This window comes from Halichoerus grypus, chromosome 14, assembly GCF_964656455.1.
Source record: "Halichoerus grypus chromosome 14, mHalGry1.hap1.1, whole genome shotgun sequence".
NCBI lineage: Eukaryota > Metazoa > Chordata > Mammalia > Carnivora > Phocidae > Halichoerus > Halichoerus grypus.
Genome location: NC_135725.1, coordinates 12537824 through 12555028, shown reverse-complemented (window position 1 = coordinate 12555028; position 17205 = coordinate 12537824). Strand labels below are relative to the sequence as shown.

The window sequence follows — 17205 nt, the reverse complement described above, 5'->3', positions numbered from 1 at the left end:
TCATCTTATATCTGGCAATCCTGATAAATTTCCAGATTAATTCATCAGAAGGCTTATCTGGAGTCTCTTTTGTGGTTTTCATTGCAAACTTTCATAAAACCTGTAAATGACGGTTTTCTTTCCAACTTGTATCTTTTGTCTTACCTTACTATACTATCTAGAACTTCTAGTACAATGCTGAATAGCAGTGCTATTAGGTAACCTTGACTTGTTCCTGAATTTGCTGTGTATTTTCACTTGTCTTTTATGTAATTTAAAAGGTAGGCATCTTCTACTCCTAATTTGCTAAGAGTTTTTTTTATCATAAATTACTGTGGAATTTAATGCTTTTTCTCTGAGAGGATCATCCAGTTCTCCTTTAAAATGTGATATGTAAAAAAAAAATAAATAAAACCTGATATGTTAATTTTTTTCTAATGTTTAATCTCTCATTCCTTGAATAAATTCTATTTGGTCATGATGTATTATGCAGTTTATTTATTAGATTCAACAGACTAAAGTTTCTTTTTCTTGAGATTTTTGCTCCTATATTCATAAGTGAGACTATCTTTAATTTTCTCATTCTATCCTTGATGTATTCTGGTGCCGTCATATTCTGGTACAGTCATTCTTTGTGTAAAATAGGAAATGATTGCGGTTAGAACTAATGGATAATTATCTTTGGTGTTCTAAGAAAAAAAATTAACAGCTGATTTTTTTCCTAAGAGTCGGTTTTGACCATTTATATAGTTGTAGAAACCTATACATTCACAACTTTAAGAATTTAAGCTTTACTAGCATAAAGTTGTTCATAATATTTTTTGTATTGGGAGGAGATAGACCAATTTTATTGTCCATCATTTTGTTATACAAAAATCTAGGAACAACAGATTTGTAGAGAATAAAGGAATAGTAAATTAGAGGGCAATGGAAATAATTTACATTTGAAATATTTTCCATGATATTAGGATGAAAACTATTTCAAAATACATGTATGCCTAGCTTCAGAGTAGGTTGTTCCCTAGCCAAAGCCTGACAAAACCTTTGTGATCTTCAAGAAAAGAAATGTATTCCTGGCGCTCCAGGGCTGTGCTGAGCTCTACCAACTCCTCTGCAAAAGCGCTACCCACCTATCCACCTGCCGGGAAATCCATCAGGTGGCCACCAAACAAGGCCAGTCCCTGGGATCAGTGTTGAGTGTGTAATTCAGATCCTTCCACTCAGACTCAACAATGGACTGAAAGCTCACTTCCCTTACAGAGAAAATGTCACTCTGGACCTCCTCTTCTTGCCCAGCCTCATCTTCTGGATAGTCAGAGTCCAGCACCAGGGGCTTCTTGCCACTAGTCTTTACAACTTCAACCACAAAACTGGAAGTGTGCCATATACTTCCAGCTCCCACCTTCCAGACATCTTGGAGAGGGATTTACGCTTGGTATCTCCTTTTCCTCCTCAATTTCATCATTCAGCAATTCCACAAAAGCTTTGTGCCCCTGGGTGTGCAGGGCGGGCTGAGGTAGTGGGGCGGGCGCGGCACTCAGTGGCCACGGAGCCCAGCATGCAAGGCACTTGGCATAGGGCAGAAGCAGCAACGCAGTGGCTGACAGGGGCGGGGCCCCATAATATTGTCTCATAATCATTTAAATCTCTGCTGCAATCTGGTAATGCCCTGGTGGCATGCATCCCGGCAGTTCATGAAAACTCCAGTTCTCCTGCAAGCCCATGGTAGGACTGCATTTGCTCATTCCCTCTGATGGAAGGTGTGGAGTTTTAACTGGCTTTGTCCACTGAAAATATAAGTCAGTATCTATGACTTTTTGAAGAAATTGTAATAGCCAGTTCCCTTTCCCAAGGTGGCAATCACGGGACTATGTATTGAAATGAAGACTCCATCAGCCTAGGTACCCAAGTGACCACAAACGGCCTATACTGGATAAGTAGCAAAAAGAAGAATTAATCTTCTATATTTTTAAACCACTTAAATTTCAGGGTTGTTTTGACCACCATCTAACATATCTTTATTACTTTCTTTACATTCCTTTTTTCTACTTTATCTACCCCCCACACCCTTATTCTCTAGAAATTACTGATTTTTGGCAGGGGGGGGAAGGGGGGGGTGGACAAAACAGACGAAGGAGATTAAGAGGTACAATCTTCCAGTTATAAAGTAAGTCACAGGCATGTAATATACAGCTTAGGGACTACAGTCAATAATACTGTAACAACTTTGTATGGTGCTAGACAGCAACTAGACTTATTGTGGTGACCATTTCATAATGTATACAAATATTGACTATATTGTACACCTGTAACTAATAATATATGTCAATTATTTTTCAATAAAAATAGTAATTCTCTGGAAGATTTTTTTTCTCCACTATATTCAGAGCTAACAATCAGGTAAGTAAGTAACCCTATATCCCATTCTGCAGTGTTATTTTTCCTACTAACACAGTGCTTGACTTCTAGTTTTATCTTCTAGCCTTCCCCTACTCAGGATCCCCAATTCAGAGCAACCAAATGCCTTCAGGGTGCAAAGCAAGCAAATGTCCCTGGGGAAACAACTCCAGAGCTTGCTTAAGTCTTTGGATCCACACAATTTTGCTTCTGCCCTTGGTAAATTTACTTCACCTTTCCACAAGCCCAGCAATACATTTAAGACGACATTTTACACCTTTCCTAAGAATTTTAAGTGTTATATACTTGAAGAATTCTCTGGGTATATAGTCCAAAATACTTCTAGAAATGGCAACTCCTCCCAGCAGCTCTCCCTACCAACTTCATTCTTTACATTCAAGCTCGACATCTTTGTTATACCCAAGGAAATGAGAGAAAGTGATCTGTTACTAAAAGCAAGTCACAACTCTGAATTTTTTTTAAGTACTTATGTTAACTCACCTTATCTGCCCGTCCCATGAAAGCAGGTTTGCCTGCTAATCCAAGACAAATGGCACACACGATGCTAGATTTTCCTGTGCCGTTAGCTCCAATAATCATATTCAGATGGGGTCCAGGAGATACTTCACAGATATCATACGTTCTGAATTATAAAGAGATGAAATTACTAAGACATAAGAATATTTTCTTTACAAAAATATTTATTCTTGCTTACGTTATCTACAAGCTTCGTTGAATTCCTTTCAAAGCCAGGTGACCTTACATTTTAATGTATTTATACACTGTTAATAAACTAGAGAAAAAAATCAATGGAAGAAATGAGAAAATAATGCATATCTGAAATTAGAGTATCAGTGGGAAAAGAAGATTTCATAGGCCCTTTTCAAATAGAAGTCTGTTGAATGAAGCAAAGTTTGATATTATTTATTCCTTTTTAATAATTAGAACACATGAAAAAATTTATCAAAACCACTGCACAAATAATTTTTTTTTACTTTTATGTAAGAGAAGCCATGGCTCATCCTAAATCTGTGAATTTTACATTTATATTTCTCTTGAATTAAAATGCTTAATAGCAACTTCTCACATTTTACTAATTGAAACAATCCAAATTCCTATTCTAATTAAAAACTGAAGATATCAACTCAATGGTTTCATTTTATTATTAATTTCTTAAAAATCCATTTCTTTTAATATGCTGCCAGAGATTCGCCAAAAGATCCATTGTTAGTCCATGTTCAAATAAATGTTATTCCATGGGAAGAAACAAGAACGCATCATCACCAAGCGCTTTCATAACATTCTCAAACCAGAAAGCTGCCTGCTATCCAGCAGTTTTAATTAACTGTCTGTAACAATAGCACCTCGTCCTTATTAGTCACCAGGACAACTATGGCAAAATGTGAAATAAACGGACTCAGATAATCCTCTACTTTGTCTCTAAATACCCTGAATTAGAACCCATAAATAATATCCTGATAAAAAGTTACCCTGCTACTCATCTGCTAGGTATGTAAATAATTTAGCCAAGCACACTTCCACTTCAGTACCCAAAGAAAAATTAATTTGAAATGCCATGTGGTAATAAAAGTAAATACAGGGAGTAAACAAGTATTTTCTGACAGGTTTCCAACCCCGTATCTCAGCACAGCATCTATCTACTTTATCTTTTCAAATGCTTTGTTCTGTTAAAAGCTGGATCATAAAGAAACTTTTAATATAATGGTTAAAACGAAACTAGTTTGGGAACTTCAGGCATCTGGAAAATGACCAGCCTTGGAACTTAATTCCAAAACATGAAGCCCCGTTCTTTTCAACTCTTTGAATTTCCTGCTGTAAAATCTCTGTGCCACTGTTTTACTAAAACAGTGATGTAACTGATGTTTAAGATAACAATAAAACCAAAGAGGAAGAATTATTCCCGGCCTATAACATACACATAGATATCAACAGAGTTGCCAAAAAAAAAAAAAAAACAAACAAACAAAAAACAAAATAAAACCAACCCACACCAACAAAGCAAACAACAAAACAAAGCCTCCACATTTAAAAAAAATTAGTTGGTCTGACTCTATATTTATTAGGAATTCCCTTTTTTGTGGGTTTCCTTTTCTCTGAGCTCCTCCTGAAAAGAGCTGTTGTCAAATGCCCACCTTCTTCTCCATGTACTTTGCCTGGTATCTCATATACTCTCCATGACTTCTGGTGGGATCTATGTGCTGAAAGTCAGCCCACATGACCTACACATGCAATTACCACTTCCAGAACACTATCTGGATGTTGCAGTCACCTCAAATTTCCCACATTCAAAACTAAACCCGCTATCTTTCTAATCCCAAACCATTCTTGTGGTCTCTTAGTGAACAGTATTATCATTCATCCCATTGCCCAAATCAGAAACCTAGGCACCAGTTTTGCATCATCTTTGATTCTATCACCTCCTTCCCCTCTGGCCCCCATCATCCAATCAGTCACCAAGTCATGTTGGTAGGCATGCAATTCTGAGATCACTCGTTAAGAAAAAGAATAAGAAAAAATAGGACTCTTCAGAATTTCACTCTTGACCATCTTTTTCTACTTTCTACCTCCTTCCCGTTCTCTAATCAGACCTCCAAATTCTACCCATCATGAACTTCTTTCAGTTTCTTGACTATCTTTAGGTTATTTATTCTGCAAGCCTATGCACAAGCTATTCTGTCAGCCTAGAAACCTCTCCCTCCATTCCCAATCCCACTGGACTTGGTTCACTCCTAGGAATTCTTCCAGTAACTACTCTCAGGCCACTTTGGTTCTCTAAGCCCACCCCTCCTCCCTCATTCTTAAAACTCCACGTCCTCTCATGAAAATAAACAGGGTAGCTCTGCACTTTGCAGCCTCATTCATTCTTCTAGGACTTGCAAAATGTTGTGCTTACCCTGCTTCAAAGGGTAAAAGAATTCCTAATTGCAGAATGCAATAGGCTCTTCGCAGTCCTGTTATCCAACTCCAATGTAGCAGATAATATTTTTGAAACACTTTACCCCTAGGCTTCTTAGAGAATAGTCTCCCACAGTTATCCTCTTACCTCCCTGAGCAGTTCCTTCTCTGTCCCAGCTCCTCTTCTGCTCACCCTTACATGTTGGCATTCCTCCAGGACTCCGTAGTTGGCCTTCTATCCCTATTTATATTTCCTTTTGGGCAAGCCCAACCATTTCTGCAATTTCAAGAATCACCTATATGCATGACTTCCAAATCGCTCACCTGTTTGCATTTTCCGGACCCTTAAAAATATTGCTTATGGAAGATCTCTTTTTTAGACACCCCATAGGAAACTTCAAATCGCAGGATACAAAAAGCATTTATTATTATTACTCTCCCCAAATTGCTCCCTCTTCTGAAAAGGACATCTGACCAAGAGCCAAGACAGAACTTGAGGTAAATACTGCATAACTCTCTTACCTTCAGGCCTCCTAATCTGTAGCCAGATCCTGTCAAATCTTCTTTCCACCACTTCCCACTGCTACTCCTAGGTTCAAACTCCGATCATCTCTCATTGTTGTAAAAAAGTCTTCTTGCCTCCAGTCTTGTACCCTTTCTAAATCATCCTTCACACGGCTTCCAGTGTGAAATGGAAATCACATGTCATTCCCTGCTTAAAATGCATCCTGGTGGGCGCCTGGGTGGCTCAGTTGGTTAAGCGACTGCCTCCGGCTCAGGTCATGATCCTGGAGTCCCAGGATCCAGTCCCGCATCAGCTCCCTGCTCAGCAGGGAGTCTGCTTCTCCTTCTGACCCACCCCCTTCTCATGCTCTCGCTCTCTCAAATAAAATCTTTAAAAAAAAAAAAAAAATGCATCCTGGTTGCCGACAGGATAAAACTGGAATTCCTCAGCATAGAAAACACAGATCCTCAGTAGCTGCCTACCTCTTCAGTATCCCCTCTGTCCAAGTCACTCACATCCTACATTCTACCCATACTCCAATACTAGACCCTTCCTAAATACAACGGTTTCAGGCAGTTCCTTCATCTACAGGGCTCTTCCCTTCTTTTAAGACTTTGGTAAACCTCCTGTACAAAGCCCTTTCTCATAGGGATGAAATTAAACACTTCATCATTTTTGCCCCTAAGGCATCCTGAAACATATATATACACATGTATTTTATTATGGCAAGTAACTCATTTGATTTTATTTCTCTTTCCTGATCTGGATTCAAACAGCAATTCAGCTACTTATTAGCAGTATAAACATGGGTAAATGAACCTTTCTGAGCTCATCTCATCAAGAGAGATGAAGAGTTGTTATAAGGAGAGAATGAGAGTATTGTGTAAATAAAGCATCTACTTCGATACCTGGCACATGGTAGCTACCTGGGGAGGAAAAAAACATTGGTATTGTTACCACAATTCTGTTATCCTAAGCTACCGTGTGTAAGCTTAAAAAAAAAAAAAAAAAAAGACCCTGACCAAAAAAACCCCGTAAGGTGCTAGATACACAGTATTTGTGTTAAAACAGATTTACTAAATTCTAAAACGATTATGATGATTATTAGTTGTCTGGAGAGACAGAAAAGGAAGCAGGGGGGAAAGCTGGATTTGGAGGGGTCAAGGGTCCGCTGGGAGGCACAACTGAGAGGAAGGTCTAATTTTCTTGTACATTTCCACCTCCATCCGCGACAACCTTCACCATTTTGTCCACCTAGCAACTGCTTACTCTTGACGAATCTACCACAGCATCCGGCTACTCTGATTTAACTGTTGCTTCCTCCCGAGTTCCGGCGCCCGCACTTTTGTGAATTACAGGCTAGGTGCCCCCTCCGTAGGCCGTGACCCCCAGCGGGCACAAACCTATTCCCCACCGCGTCCACCGCCCGCCGCATGACGCCTTCAGAAAACGTTGCCTGAATGAATAAAAAGCCCGCAGCACACCAGGCGCACACCTAAGCCGCCCAACACAGACGTCAATCCTCACGGTAACCCCGGCTTGAATTCACGGCCAGAGCCCGCGGCCAGGCGCACATCCACTCCCGTCCCTCACCCGCCCGCGCAGCCGGCGCCCCCCGCCCGCAGGCCCGCTCGCCTCCCCGCCGCGGCGCGGCCTCCGGCCACTCACAAGAAGTTCTCCATCACGATGCGGACGATAGAGCCTTCCACGAAAGGCCTGGACGATTGCAGCGGCAGTGGCGGCGGCGGCGCCGGAGGGGCCGAGCTCTTTCTCTTGCTCGAGACCTCCGACGAGGGATCCCTCGGGAGAGCTCTCTTGGAGACCAGGGAGCTTGAGGTCGACGTCTTCCTACTCGGAGTCGCCATCCTGGCTTCCCCGCCGCGCCACAGGCGCTTCCGTTCCCACCGACCTGCAGCCTCGGGGCCCCTGCGCCCGGCTCCCGCGCGAACTACCCGGCGCGCGACCCCGCCCGCGAGCCCGCCCTGCGCCTGCGCAGTCCCGGCCCGGCGGCGTCACCGGGCCGCCCCGCCCCTCAGCCCCGCGCCTGGGCCGCCGAGGGCGACGCGAGCGCGGGCGGGGGCGGGGGCGCGGGCGCGGGCGCGGGCGCGGGCGCGGGCGGGGGCGGGCGACGGCCTCCGGGTAGGCGGCTCTCCGACCTTCCTCTCTGAGCGTTTGTGCATTTTTCCAGAGTTGGGTTTTTTTTTTTAACTCAGAAAAAGATGTCCATTGCATCTAGTACTTTGAAAGCCCTTTCAGCGCTCCCAGGAAGCCGACCCGCCAGAGGACGGAGGGAGGCGTTCGCGGTGGCACTTGGGGCCGCAGGCGGGCGACGTCCGACCAGCCTTGTCCGGACACCGCCCGAGCGGATCCGGACTCGCCTGTCTTCGGCTCTTTTCTCCGTTGGCTCCCTATTTGCCTTCAAGCACGTCCCGGTGTCCCAAAAAGAAACCTCTAGTAACGGCCCTGTGCCCGCGTCTGTCTTCCGCGTCCTGCTAAGTTCTCTGTGCGCTCCCACTTGCGAACAGGCGACACCACACAAACTCTGCAGGCAGAGACTCTCCGCCCCCTTCGCGCCCTCCTTCCCTTTTAAGGCTTCCTGCCCCGAGGTTTCTAGAAATCCACGAGCTAGAATGCGCCGGCTTCAGTGCGTGCGTGCTTCCACTTAAACCTGGTCACGCGCATCTGGTTAACCTTGAGCAAGCGGTGCACCGAGGCTCCCGCAGCGCCTCCTTCCCGCACCTAATAATTAATGCCTGACCTACAGGAGGCTGGGGCGGGGCACACACGGCCCCAGGCAGGGATGCGGCTCTGAGCCCCTACTTTCTGGTGTGGGACACAGAAAAAGAACCAGTGGAGCAACAAAGGATCGGGATCATTCCAGGCTGTGCTGGGCGCTCTGGGAAAAAAATAAACAAGAACCAGTGTGATGGGGGAGGCACAGAAGGGCCGTCGGAAGAGGTGATGTTTGAGCTAACCCCTAAGTGAGAAGGAACCAAGTGCGTTAATGAGGAAAGAACGTTCGGGGCAAGGGCGGAAGCTCTGGAGTGGGAGCAGGTGGGACGTCTGAGGAACAAAGGGAAGGCCGGTGTGGCGGCCCGGAAGGGGGGCGGAAGCACTGTTGCATAGCACGGCCTTGCCCATCACCGCAGATCTGTTTCTTTTTAAAGCGCTGGGAAGCCGTTGGATGGTTTTAAGCAGGAGAGAGACATCATCTGATTAAAGTTTTTAAGTAATTACTCTGGTTGCTGTTTGGAGGGGGTCAAGCGTGGAAGTGGGGAGGCCATTTAGAAAACGGGTGCAGTAGAACCCTGACTCCTGACTCGTGGACCAGTGCTCCTTTCCCAGGTGCCCGAGTCTTCCTCTCACACAAGTGGAATCAGTGCTCTCTAAAGGTTATTATCAAAGAAAATAGGATGAGGAAAAAGCATATGAACTCGCCATGGTTACTAGAAATAAATAATAAAGTACAAATTACAGAAGAATAATTTTAGAATTGTTAAAATAGGCAGTGCTTAGGAGGGTGCTATACTGTCATTCCCTGCAATGCTGTGACAATTTTTTTTTTAAGATTTTATTTATTGATTCATGAAAGACAGAGAGAGGCAGAGGCAGAGGGAGAAGCAGGCTCCCTGCAGAGCAGGGAGCCGGATGCGGGACTCGATCCAGGACCCCGGAATCATGACCTGAGCCGAAGGCAGCCGCTTAACTGACTGAGCCACCCAGGCGTCCCTTTTTTTTTTTTTTTTTAAAGATTTTATTTATTTAACTGTGACAAATTGTTTGAAAAGTAATTTGTTACCGTACTTCAAGAACCTTAGAAGAGTCAAAGTCTTTGAAGAAATGATTACATTTGGGGGAATCTATCCTAATGGAAAAATAACATAGGCAGAGTAATGGTAGTTGAGGGCAGGAACCCATTTTTGTACCATTATTAGTTCTTTAGTGAATTAATCAAATTGTGCTTATAAACTTGAAAGTTGAGAATGAGTCCCTGAACTTAAGATGACCCCACAAATGCACACAACCTAAGAGTTCTTTTCTAAACAGCCAGCCAGTCATACTCTGCCACCACCTTTTATTTTATTTTATTTTATTTTGGTTTTTAATATTATGTTCAAGTAGCCAACATATAATACATCATTAGTTTTTGGTGTAGTGTTCAGTGATTCATTAGTTGTGTATAACACCCAGTGCTCATCACCACACGTGCCCTCCTTAATACCCATCACCCTGGTACCCCATCCCCCCACCCCCTCCCTTCTGTAACCCTGTTTTTCTCCTGGAGTCCAGAGTCTCTCATGGTTTGCTCCCTCTCTGATTTCCTCCCATTCAGTTCCCCCCCACCCCTTTCCCTTTGGTCCTCGCACTCACTATTCCTTATGTTCCACATATGAGGGAAACCATATGATAATTGTCTTTCTCTACTTGACTTACTTCACTTAGCATAATCCCCTCCAGCTCCATCCATGTCGATGCAAATGGTAGGTATTCATCCTTTCTGATGGCTGAGTAGTATTCCCATTGTATATATGAACCACAACTTCTTTATCCATTCGTCGGTTGAAGGGTATCTCGGCTTCTTCCACAGTTTGGCTATTGTGGATATTACTGCTATGAACATTGGGGTGCATGTGCCCCTTCTTTTCACTACATCTGTATCTTTGGGGTAAATACCTAGTAGTGCAATTGCTGGGTGGTAGGGTGGATCTATTTTTAACTTTTTGAGAAACCTCCACACTGTTTTCCAGATTGGCTGTACCAGCTTGCATTCCCACCAACAGTGTAAAAGGGTTCACCTTTCTCCACATCCTCGCCAACATTTGTTGTTTCCTGTCTTGTTAATTTTTGCCATTCTGGCTGGTGCCACCACCTTTTAAAAAGGAAAATACTATTGCTTTTGCTTCTAATTACAAAACCAATGCATGTTAAGTATAGAAAATTTGGGAGCACGCAGAAAAAACATACACAAAGCGAAAGGTTACTCCTAATTCCTCTACCCAAACTAATCACTGTTAGGGTTTGGGTGTATGTTTTATCTTTTTTCCTTGTGTATGTATGATATGCTCCTTTTGTTGCCCCCCCACCCCGCAGAAAAAACCAGGATGATGCCGCACAAATTATATTATTGTGTGTGTGTGTATGTATATATATATATATACATATATATAACCCTCTTTTTCTCAATAATATGAATGTATTTCCATGCCATTAAATATTTTTCCGTGACATAGTTTTTTTTTTTTTAAAGATTTTATTTATTTATTTGAGAGAGAATGAGAGAGCACATGAGAGGGGGGAGGGTCAGAGGGAGAAGCAGACTCCCCGCCGAGCAGGGAGCCCGATGCGGGACTCGATCCAGGGACTCCAGGATCATGACCTGAGCCGAAGGCAGTCGCTTAACCAACTGAGCCACCCAGGCGCCCCTCCGTGACATAGTTTTAAGTAACCATATAGTATTCCATCAAGCAGATATAGTATAATTGATTTAAATATTTCTTTTTTGTTGGACTCTATGACTGGACGTTAGCATGAACCAGGGATGCTCTGGCTGACTATACTAGCTCCGTGCTTATCATTCTTTAATAATTTCGTGCACCCATTAAAGTATACACATATATCTTGTCACACCTGGTTTCTTTAATTCCACTAGTGAACACTGTCGCGAAACGGGTGAGGGTAGAGAGGCAGACGGAGATGGTCTCTGGAAATAGAATATCAATTAACAGGAACCTGATGCTTGTGAATGAGTGAGTGAGCCACAAGAGCTAAATCTACACTTCCAGGATTGGAAGTCCACTCATCAGGGGAGTTCATCACGCCGTTTTTTGCTAGCTAATAGATGCAGCCGAGCAATTGTATTTAAACTACTCACCAAGGAGTAAGTCACCAGGGGCTATTTTGAGTGATGGCCTTATAGTGCTCCAGAAACTTTAAAACTGCTACAAACAAAAACCAGGAGAAAGGGGCAGGGTCGAGGATTGTAAATATATTCCACCTGACCCTTGGAATGCTATCTTCGGTGTTGTTGTTCTTAGCTTTACTCCGCAAGCCCTTGATAATGGTACAAGAAGGTGGGGCAAGATACACGGACTAGGACCGTGCCGAGGCCACCGATGACTAAGACGGTTTACTCCTCCAGTTCTGGTAAGAAGCCTTACAGGATAACAGGGATGATCTCCTCTCATTTATATACCAAGTGAGAGGAAATACTGCTTTTGCTTTTGGCAAATTCATAAAGTGGAAAAGTGAGCCCTCATGGTTTGGAAAGGAGGGAAAAAGAGGCTAAAACTGATCTTCTTGGCACCCAGAAACAACCTCTTTTCCCCAATGCCTCACACCAACACTTTCTAATTAACCTTGTTAAAGAACAGTTGGGGAGGGGCACCTGGAGGGCTCATTTGGTTAAGCGGCCAACTCTTCAGCTCAGGTATTGATCTCAGGGTCGTGAGATCAAGCCCCGGGTCTGGCTCTGCACTCAGCAGGAGTCTGCTTGAGTGTCTCTCCCATTCCCTCCCCCTCCGCCCCTTCCCCACCCGCACCTGTGCGCACTCTCTCTCCAAAAAAAAAAGAACAGGGAAGATGTAAGGAGGGATGAGGGGTTCTGAGGAGAATGAACCCTCTTCCCCCAGGGGAACTAACACCTCATACAGCAAGCTTCTGCTAGAAATAAGGATGCTTTATCTCTAAAGTTTTTACTTAAAAAAAAGTTGTTTCTAACATCATAGAAAAGCCTTATTTTCTTAAAAAGATTTTGTTTATTGATTTGAGAGAGAGAGCGAGAGAGAGCACAAGCAGGGGGGAGGAGCAGAGGGAGAGGGAGAAGCAGACTCCCCGCTGAGCAGGGAGCCCGATGCGGGGCTCGATCCCAGGACCCCGGGATCATGACCTGAGCCGAAGGCAGATGCTTAATGACTGAGCCACCCAGGCGCCCCCCAAAAAAGCTACAAATAATAAAAACATCTGCTTCTTACCATGGTGGCAGTAGTCTTGGAATTGGTTGGAGTAATAGCTATAGTATTATTAATAGCTGATACTAAGAGCATGTACCATATACCAGATACTGTTCTAAGGACTTTTTCATAATTCATTTTTATATTCTGGATCAATATCTCAACAGATTTGCATCTTTCTCAAATTTCCATCTCTCGGACATAAAAACCAACTGAAAGATTGAAAAAATTATTAGGAATTAATATCAGGTTTCAAACGTTCTTTGTAAAGTGTCACGATAGAATGTCTATAGCTAAATGTGCCTTCATTTCTTTTGAGGATATGAAATGGGAAAACAGTTATTAAATTGCTCCAGAAGGAATTTACCTTCAATTTCAGAAAGATCAGGAACAAGGTGCTAAAGCACTGTGAGCAATCCTCTCTGCCAGTCCTTGCAAAATGAACTGATAGTCCTCCTTGCCCAGGCTAGGTCAGAGGTATCTCAGGGGAGAGCGAGTGTTTTCCCTCACACTGTGATGCTTCCCAAAAGAAAGAAAGTTGGTAACTGTCAGAACCATGCTAAATCTTTTGAAATCAGCTCCATAAAGTATAAAGTAAACTCTCCCATGAACTTGTTGATTTTAAGTTCTCACTTCTACCGTTTTGATTGGTAGCCATAACATTCTTTTTATAATTGAAATTGCATTTGTGTTTTTGTTATTATTTTATGAATTTTGAAAACCCCCAAAACACAAAACAGAAACCAACAACCATGTATGCATATTCCTACAATCAAGAATTAACAGGAACACCTGGGTGGCTCAGTCAATTAGGCTTTGGACTCATGCATTCAGCTCCAGGTCATGATCTCATGGGTCATGGGATTGAGCACTGAGTCCAGCTCCACGCTTGTTGGGGAGTCTACTTGAGATTGTCTCCCTCTGCCCCAAACCCACTCACGCTTGCTCTCTTGCTCTCTAAAATAAATGAATAAATCTTTAAAAAAGAATGAACACTGTTGTGGAGGGTCCTCAAAAGTTAAAAATAGAACTTCCCCATGATCCACCAATTGCACTACTAAGTACTTACCCAAAGGATACAAAAATACTGAGTCAGTGGGGTATATGCACCCTGATGTTTATAGCAGCATTATCAACAATAGCCAAACTATGGAAAGAGCCCAAAATGTCCTTTGACTGATGAATGGATAAAGAAGATGTGGTGTGTACACACACACACACACACACACACACACACACACACACAGTGGAATATTACTCAGCCATCAAAAAGAATGAAATCTTGCCATTTGCAACGACATGGATGGAGCTAGAGGGCATTATGCTAAGCAAAATAAGTCAGTCAGAGAAAGGCAAGTACCATATGCTTTTACTCATATGTGGAATTGAGGAAACAAAACAATTGAACATATGGGGGGGGGAGATAAAAGGGAAACAAACCATAAGAGACTCTCAGAGATAGAGAACAAACTGAGGGTTAATGGAGGGAGGTGGTTGGTGGATGGGCTAAATGGTGATGGGCATTAAGGAGGGAACTTGTTATGAGGAGCACTGGGTGTTGTATGTAAGTGATGAATCATTGAATTCTACTCCTGAAACCAATATTGCACTGTATGTTAACTAACTAGAATTTAAATAAAAATTTGAAAAGAAAAACAAAACAAGCAATATCACAAAATGAGCTAAAATGGCCACAAATATTTGAAAATATTCACACAAAGTATAAAAAAGTGCAAATTATTACAAAGCAAATATAAAATTAGCCTTTCAAATTAGTCAAAAATTGAAAATGATAATCTTTCATCCAATGTTGGTGAAAGATGAACAAAATTGTCATTCTGGCACCAAAAGGAAAATTGCTGATGTTAGAGGAAATCAGTTCAGCAAGTTTTTTTGGTATAATCTAGAAATATAGATGAAAGCACCAAAATTGTTCATGCCTCTTGAGTCAGTATTTTCCTTTTATGAATTTACCCTAAGCAAATATTCAGAGATGGGAAGATGAGATGTTCATCAGAGCATGTTTTATTTCAACAGAATACTAGAATTAACTTAAATATCCAAAAGGGATTGATTAAAGGTGTTTTCAAAACATTAAAAAAAAAAAGGAATTAACACTGTTAACAATTAGGCATGGTTTTATCGTCTTTTTTTCTATTACCTACTTCTTAAACAATTACACATGAAACACATGCATACATTCTCCTCTTAAAAATTAGAACAACACAGATCAAATTAGTGTGCATTTGACATCTTTTCCTCAATCTTGCTGCTGTGTCTCTTATTCCCCAGAGCTAACTGCCCTATACACATGTTCAGTGTGTAATGTAATGTCCTTTAAGGCCATTTTTATATTTACATGCATTTTATCTACATTACATAAATGTGTTATGTAAAGACATAATATATTACATGCATGCATATAAATGTATTAACATTAATATACAAGTGGCTAATTGAACATAATAAAAATAAATAAAATACGGTAAGAATAGTTATGCAATTTTGTTTTTCATGCAAAAATGTATTTTTGAGATATATCCATGGTGACACATAGATAAAACTTGTTCCTTTTTAACTGCTGTAGGGTTTTTGTATGACTATATTTCACTTTATCCATTACTCTACAGACTTGACATATAGATTGCTTCCAATTTTTCATTTTTACAAACATTGCTTCAGGGAACATCCTCAAACATGTCTTTGTGTACAGGTGCTAGCATTTCTCTAGGATAGATACCAAGAATTAAAATTGCTAGACTATATACCACACTAATTACTTTCCTTCAGTTTCTTGACATTATTACATGCGGCCAATTTCTAGTAACTGATTGTTTGAGAATTATGTCAAAACAAAATTTCTCTCTTTTGTCCATCTCTCTCCAGTATTGACTTTGGCTCAATAGCTATTCGCTGTCTGTTGCTCTCTCTTACACACACACCCCTGTCCTCTACACAGTGGTCTCTCTTTTTCCCACAGGATCCAGGTTCTGTGGGGGCCCTGAAGCTTACCTAAGTTTTGAAGCCCCTCTGAAAAAAACACAAAATTACAAATCAGGATAGTAATCATTTATTCCAGAATGAGAAGAAACCCCAACTTGAGCACTACTGACATTTGGGTAAGATAAATTTCTTTTTGAGGAAAGAGGAGGCAGTTGTCCTGTGCGTTGTAGGATAGTCAACAGCATCCTTGGCCTCTACCCACTAAGAGTCAGTAGCACCTCTCCAGATTCGACAGCAAAAAATGTCTCCAGACATTGGTAAATGTTTCCTAAGGGGTAAAATTGCCCCCTCTCCTCCGCCCGCCCCAGGTTGAGAAGCTCCGCTCAAATCCTACCCACACTTTGTGAGTATAGAAAAAGAAGGAAGACTTTCCGGCTCCTCTTATGAGTCTCACCATGTGTAAATCCCCAAACTTCTTGGAAAATTAATGGCAATGAAAATTTCCTATCTATCTTACTCATGGACATATGCGCAAATACATAGCCATGTTAATAAAAGTAAATATATCATGACATATTTGGGTTTGTCACAGGAATTCAAGGTTGATTAAATACTAGCAAATCAAATAAATCACTATGATTCTTCATATTAAAAGATTATGGGACAAAGATCAAAGCAGAAAAAGAAGCATTCAATTGTTTTCAACACACATTCATGGTCGAAATTTCTAGGAAAATACGAGTAGAAGAAAACTCCCTTTAACCAGGAAACGGTGACTCCAGAACCCTTTAGCAAACTCATGTCCAATGATGGGATGTTTAAAAATATTATTTTAAATTCTGGAACAAGTCAAGGACGATTCTATTACTTCTTCTATTGAGGCACTATGTTGGAGATCCTAACCTCCTAATTCAGTTAGGAAAATTGAACAGATAGAGAAGTTAAAAAAGGAAAACCAAGACTGGCTTTATTAAGAAATCTGACCTAACAGCAAAAGAGAATTGCTGTAGGCAGCATAATGGCTCCCCAAAGATGCCCACATCGTATTCCCTGGGACTTGTGAATAGGTTACCCCACATGGCAAGAGGGAATTTATAGCCGTGATTGAGGTAAGGAGCTTGAGATGGGGTGATTATCCTGGGTCATCCAGGAGGACCCATATAATCATGAGCGTCCTTAAAAGAGAGAGTCAGGACAGTCAGGATCAGAGGGGACGTGAAAATGAAAGCAGATGTTAGAGGGAGAACAGAGCTGGAGGGCGGCTAAGGAATGCGGGAAGCCAAGGAACGCGGGAAGCTACTCTAAAAGCTGGAAAAGGCAAGAAACGGATTTTCTGCTAGAGCCTCCAGAAAGAACACATCCCTGCCGAAACCTTCATTTTAGCTCCATGAGACTCATTTTCAGGACTCTGACTTCCAGAATTATGAGATAATGAATGTGTTCTTTTGTGCCACAAAAAGCATGGTAATTTGTTGCAGCAGTGGTAGGAAGTGAATGTAAATATAGAGTCTGTTC

The 17205-nt window shown here is 42.0% G+C and overlaps 1 protein-coding gene and 1 pseudogene across 3 annotated transcripts in view; both read right to left on the bottom strand.

Moving 5' to 3' along the window:
* Window positions 1-7773, bottom strand: part of SMC5 (structural maintenance of chromosomes 5) — a 96153-nt gene extending 88380 nt beyond the window's left edge. For 2 of the 3 annotated variants that reach the window (XM_036117910.2, XM_078061997.1), the window contains exons 1-2: window positions 7466-7773; window positions 2878-3019 (exon numbers count right to left, since the gene is read on the bottom strand). In XM_036117910.2, coding sequence (XP_035973803.2) covers window positions 2878-3019; window positions 7466-7662 — 339 coding nt within the window. In that variant the 5' untranslated portion in view covers window positions 7663-7773. Of the gene's footprint in view, window positions 1-2877; window positions 3020-7465 lie in introns of those variants that run through there. The other variant, XM_078061998.1, reaches the window with a different exon arrangement.
* LOC118551839 (complement component 1 Q subcomponent-binding protein, mitochondrial pseudogene) lies at window positions 699-1613 on the bottom strand (annotated as a pseudogene).
* Window positions 7774-17205: the final 9432 nt, after the last annotated feature.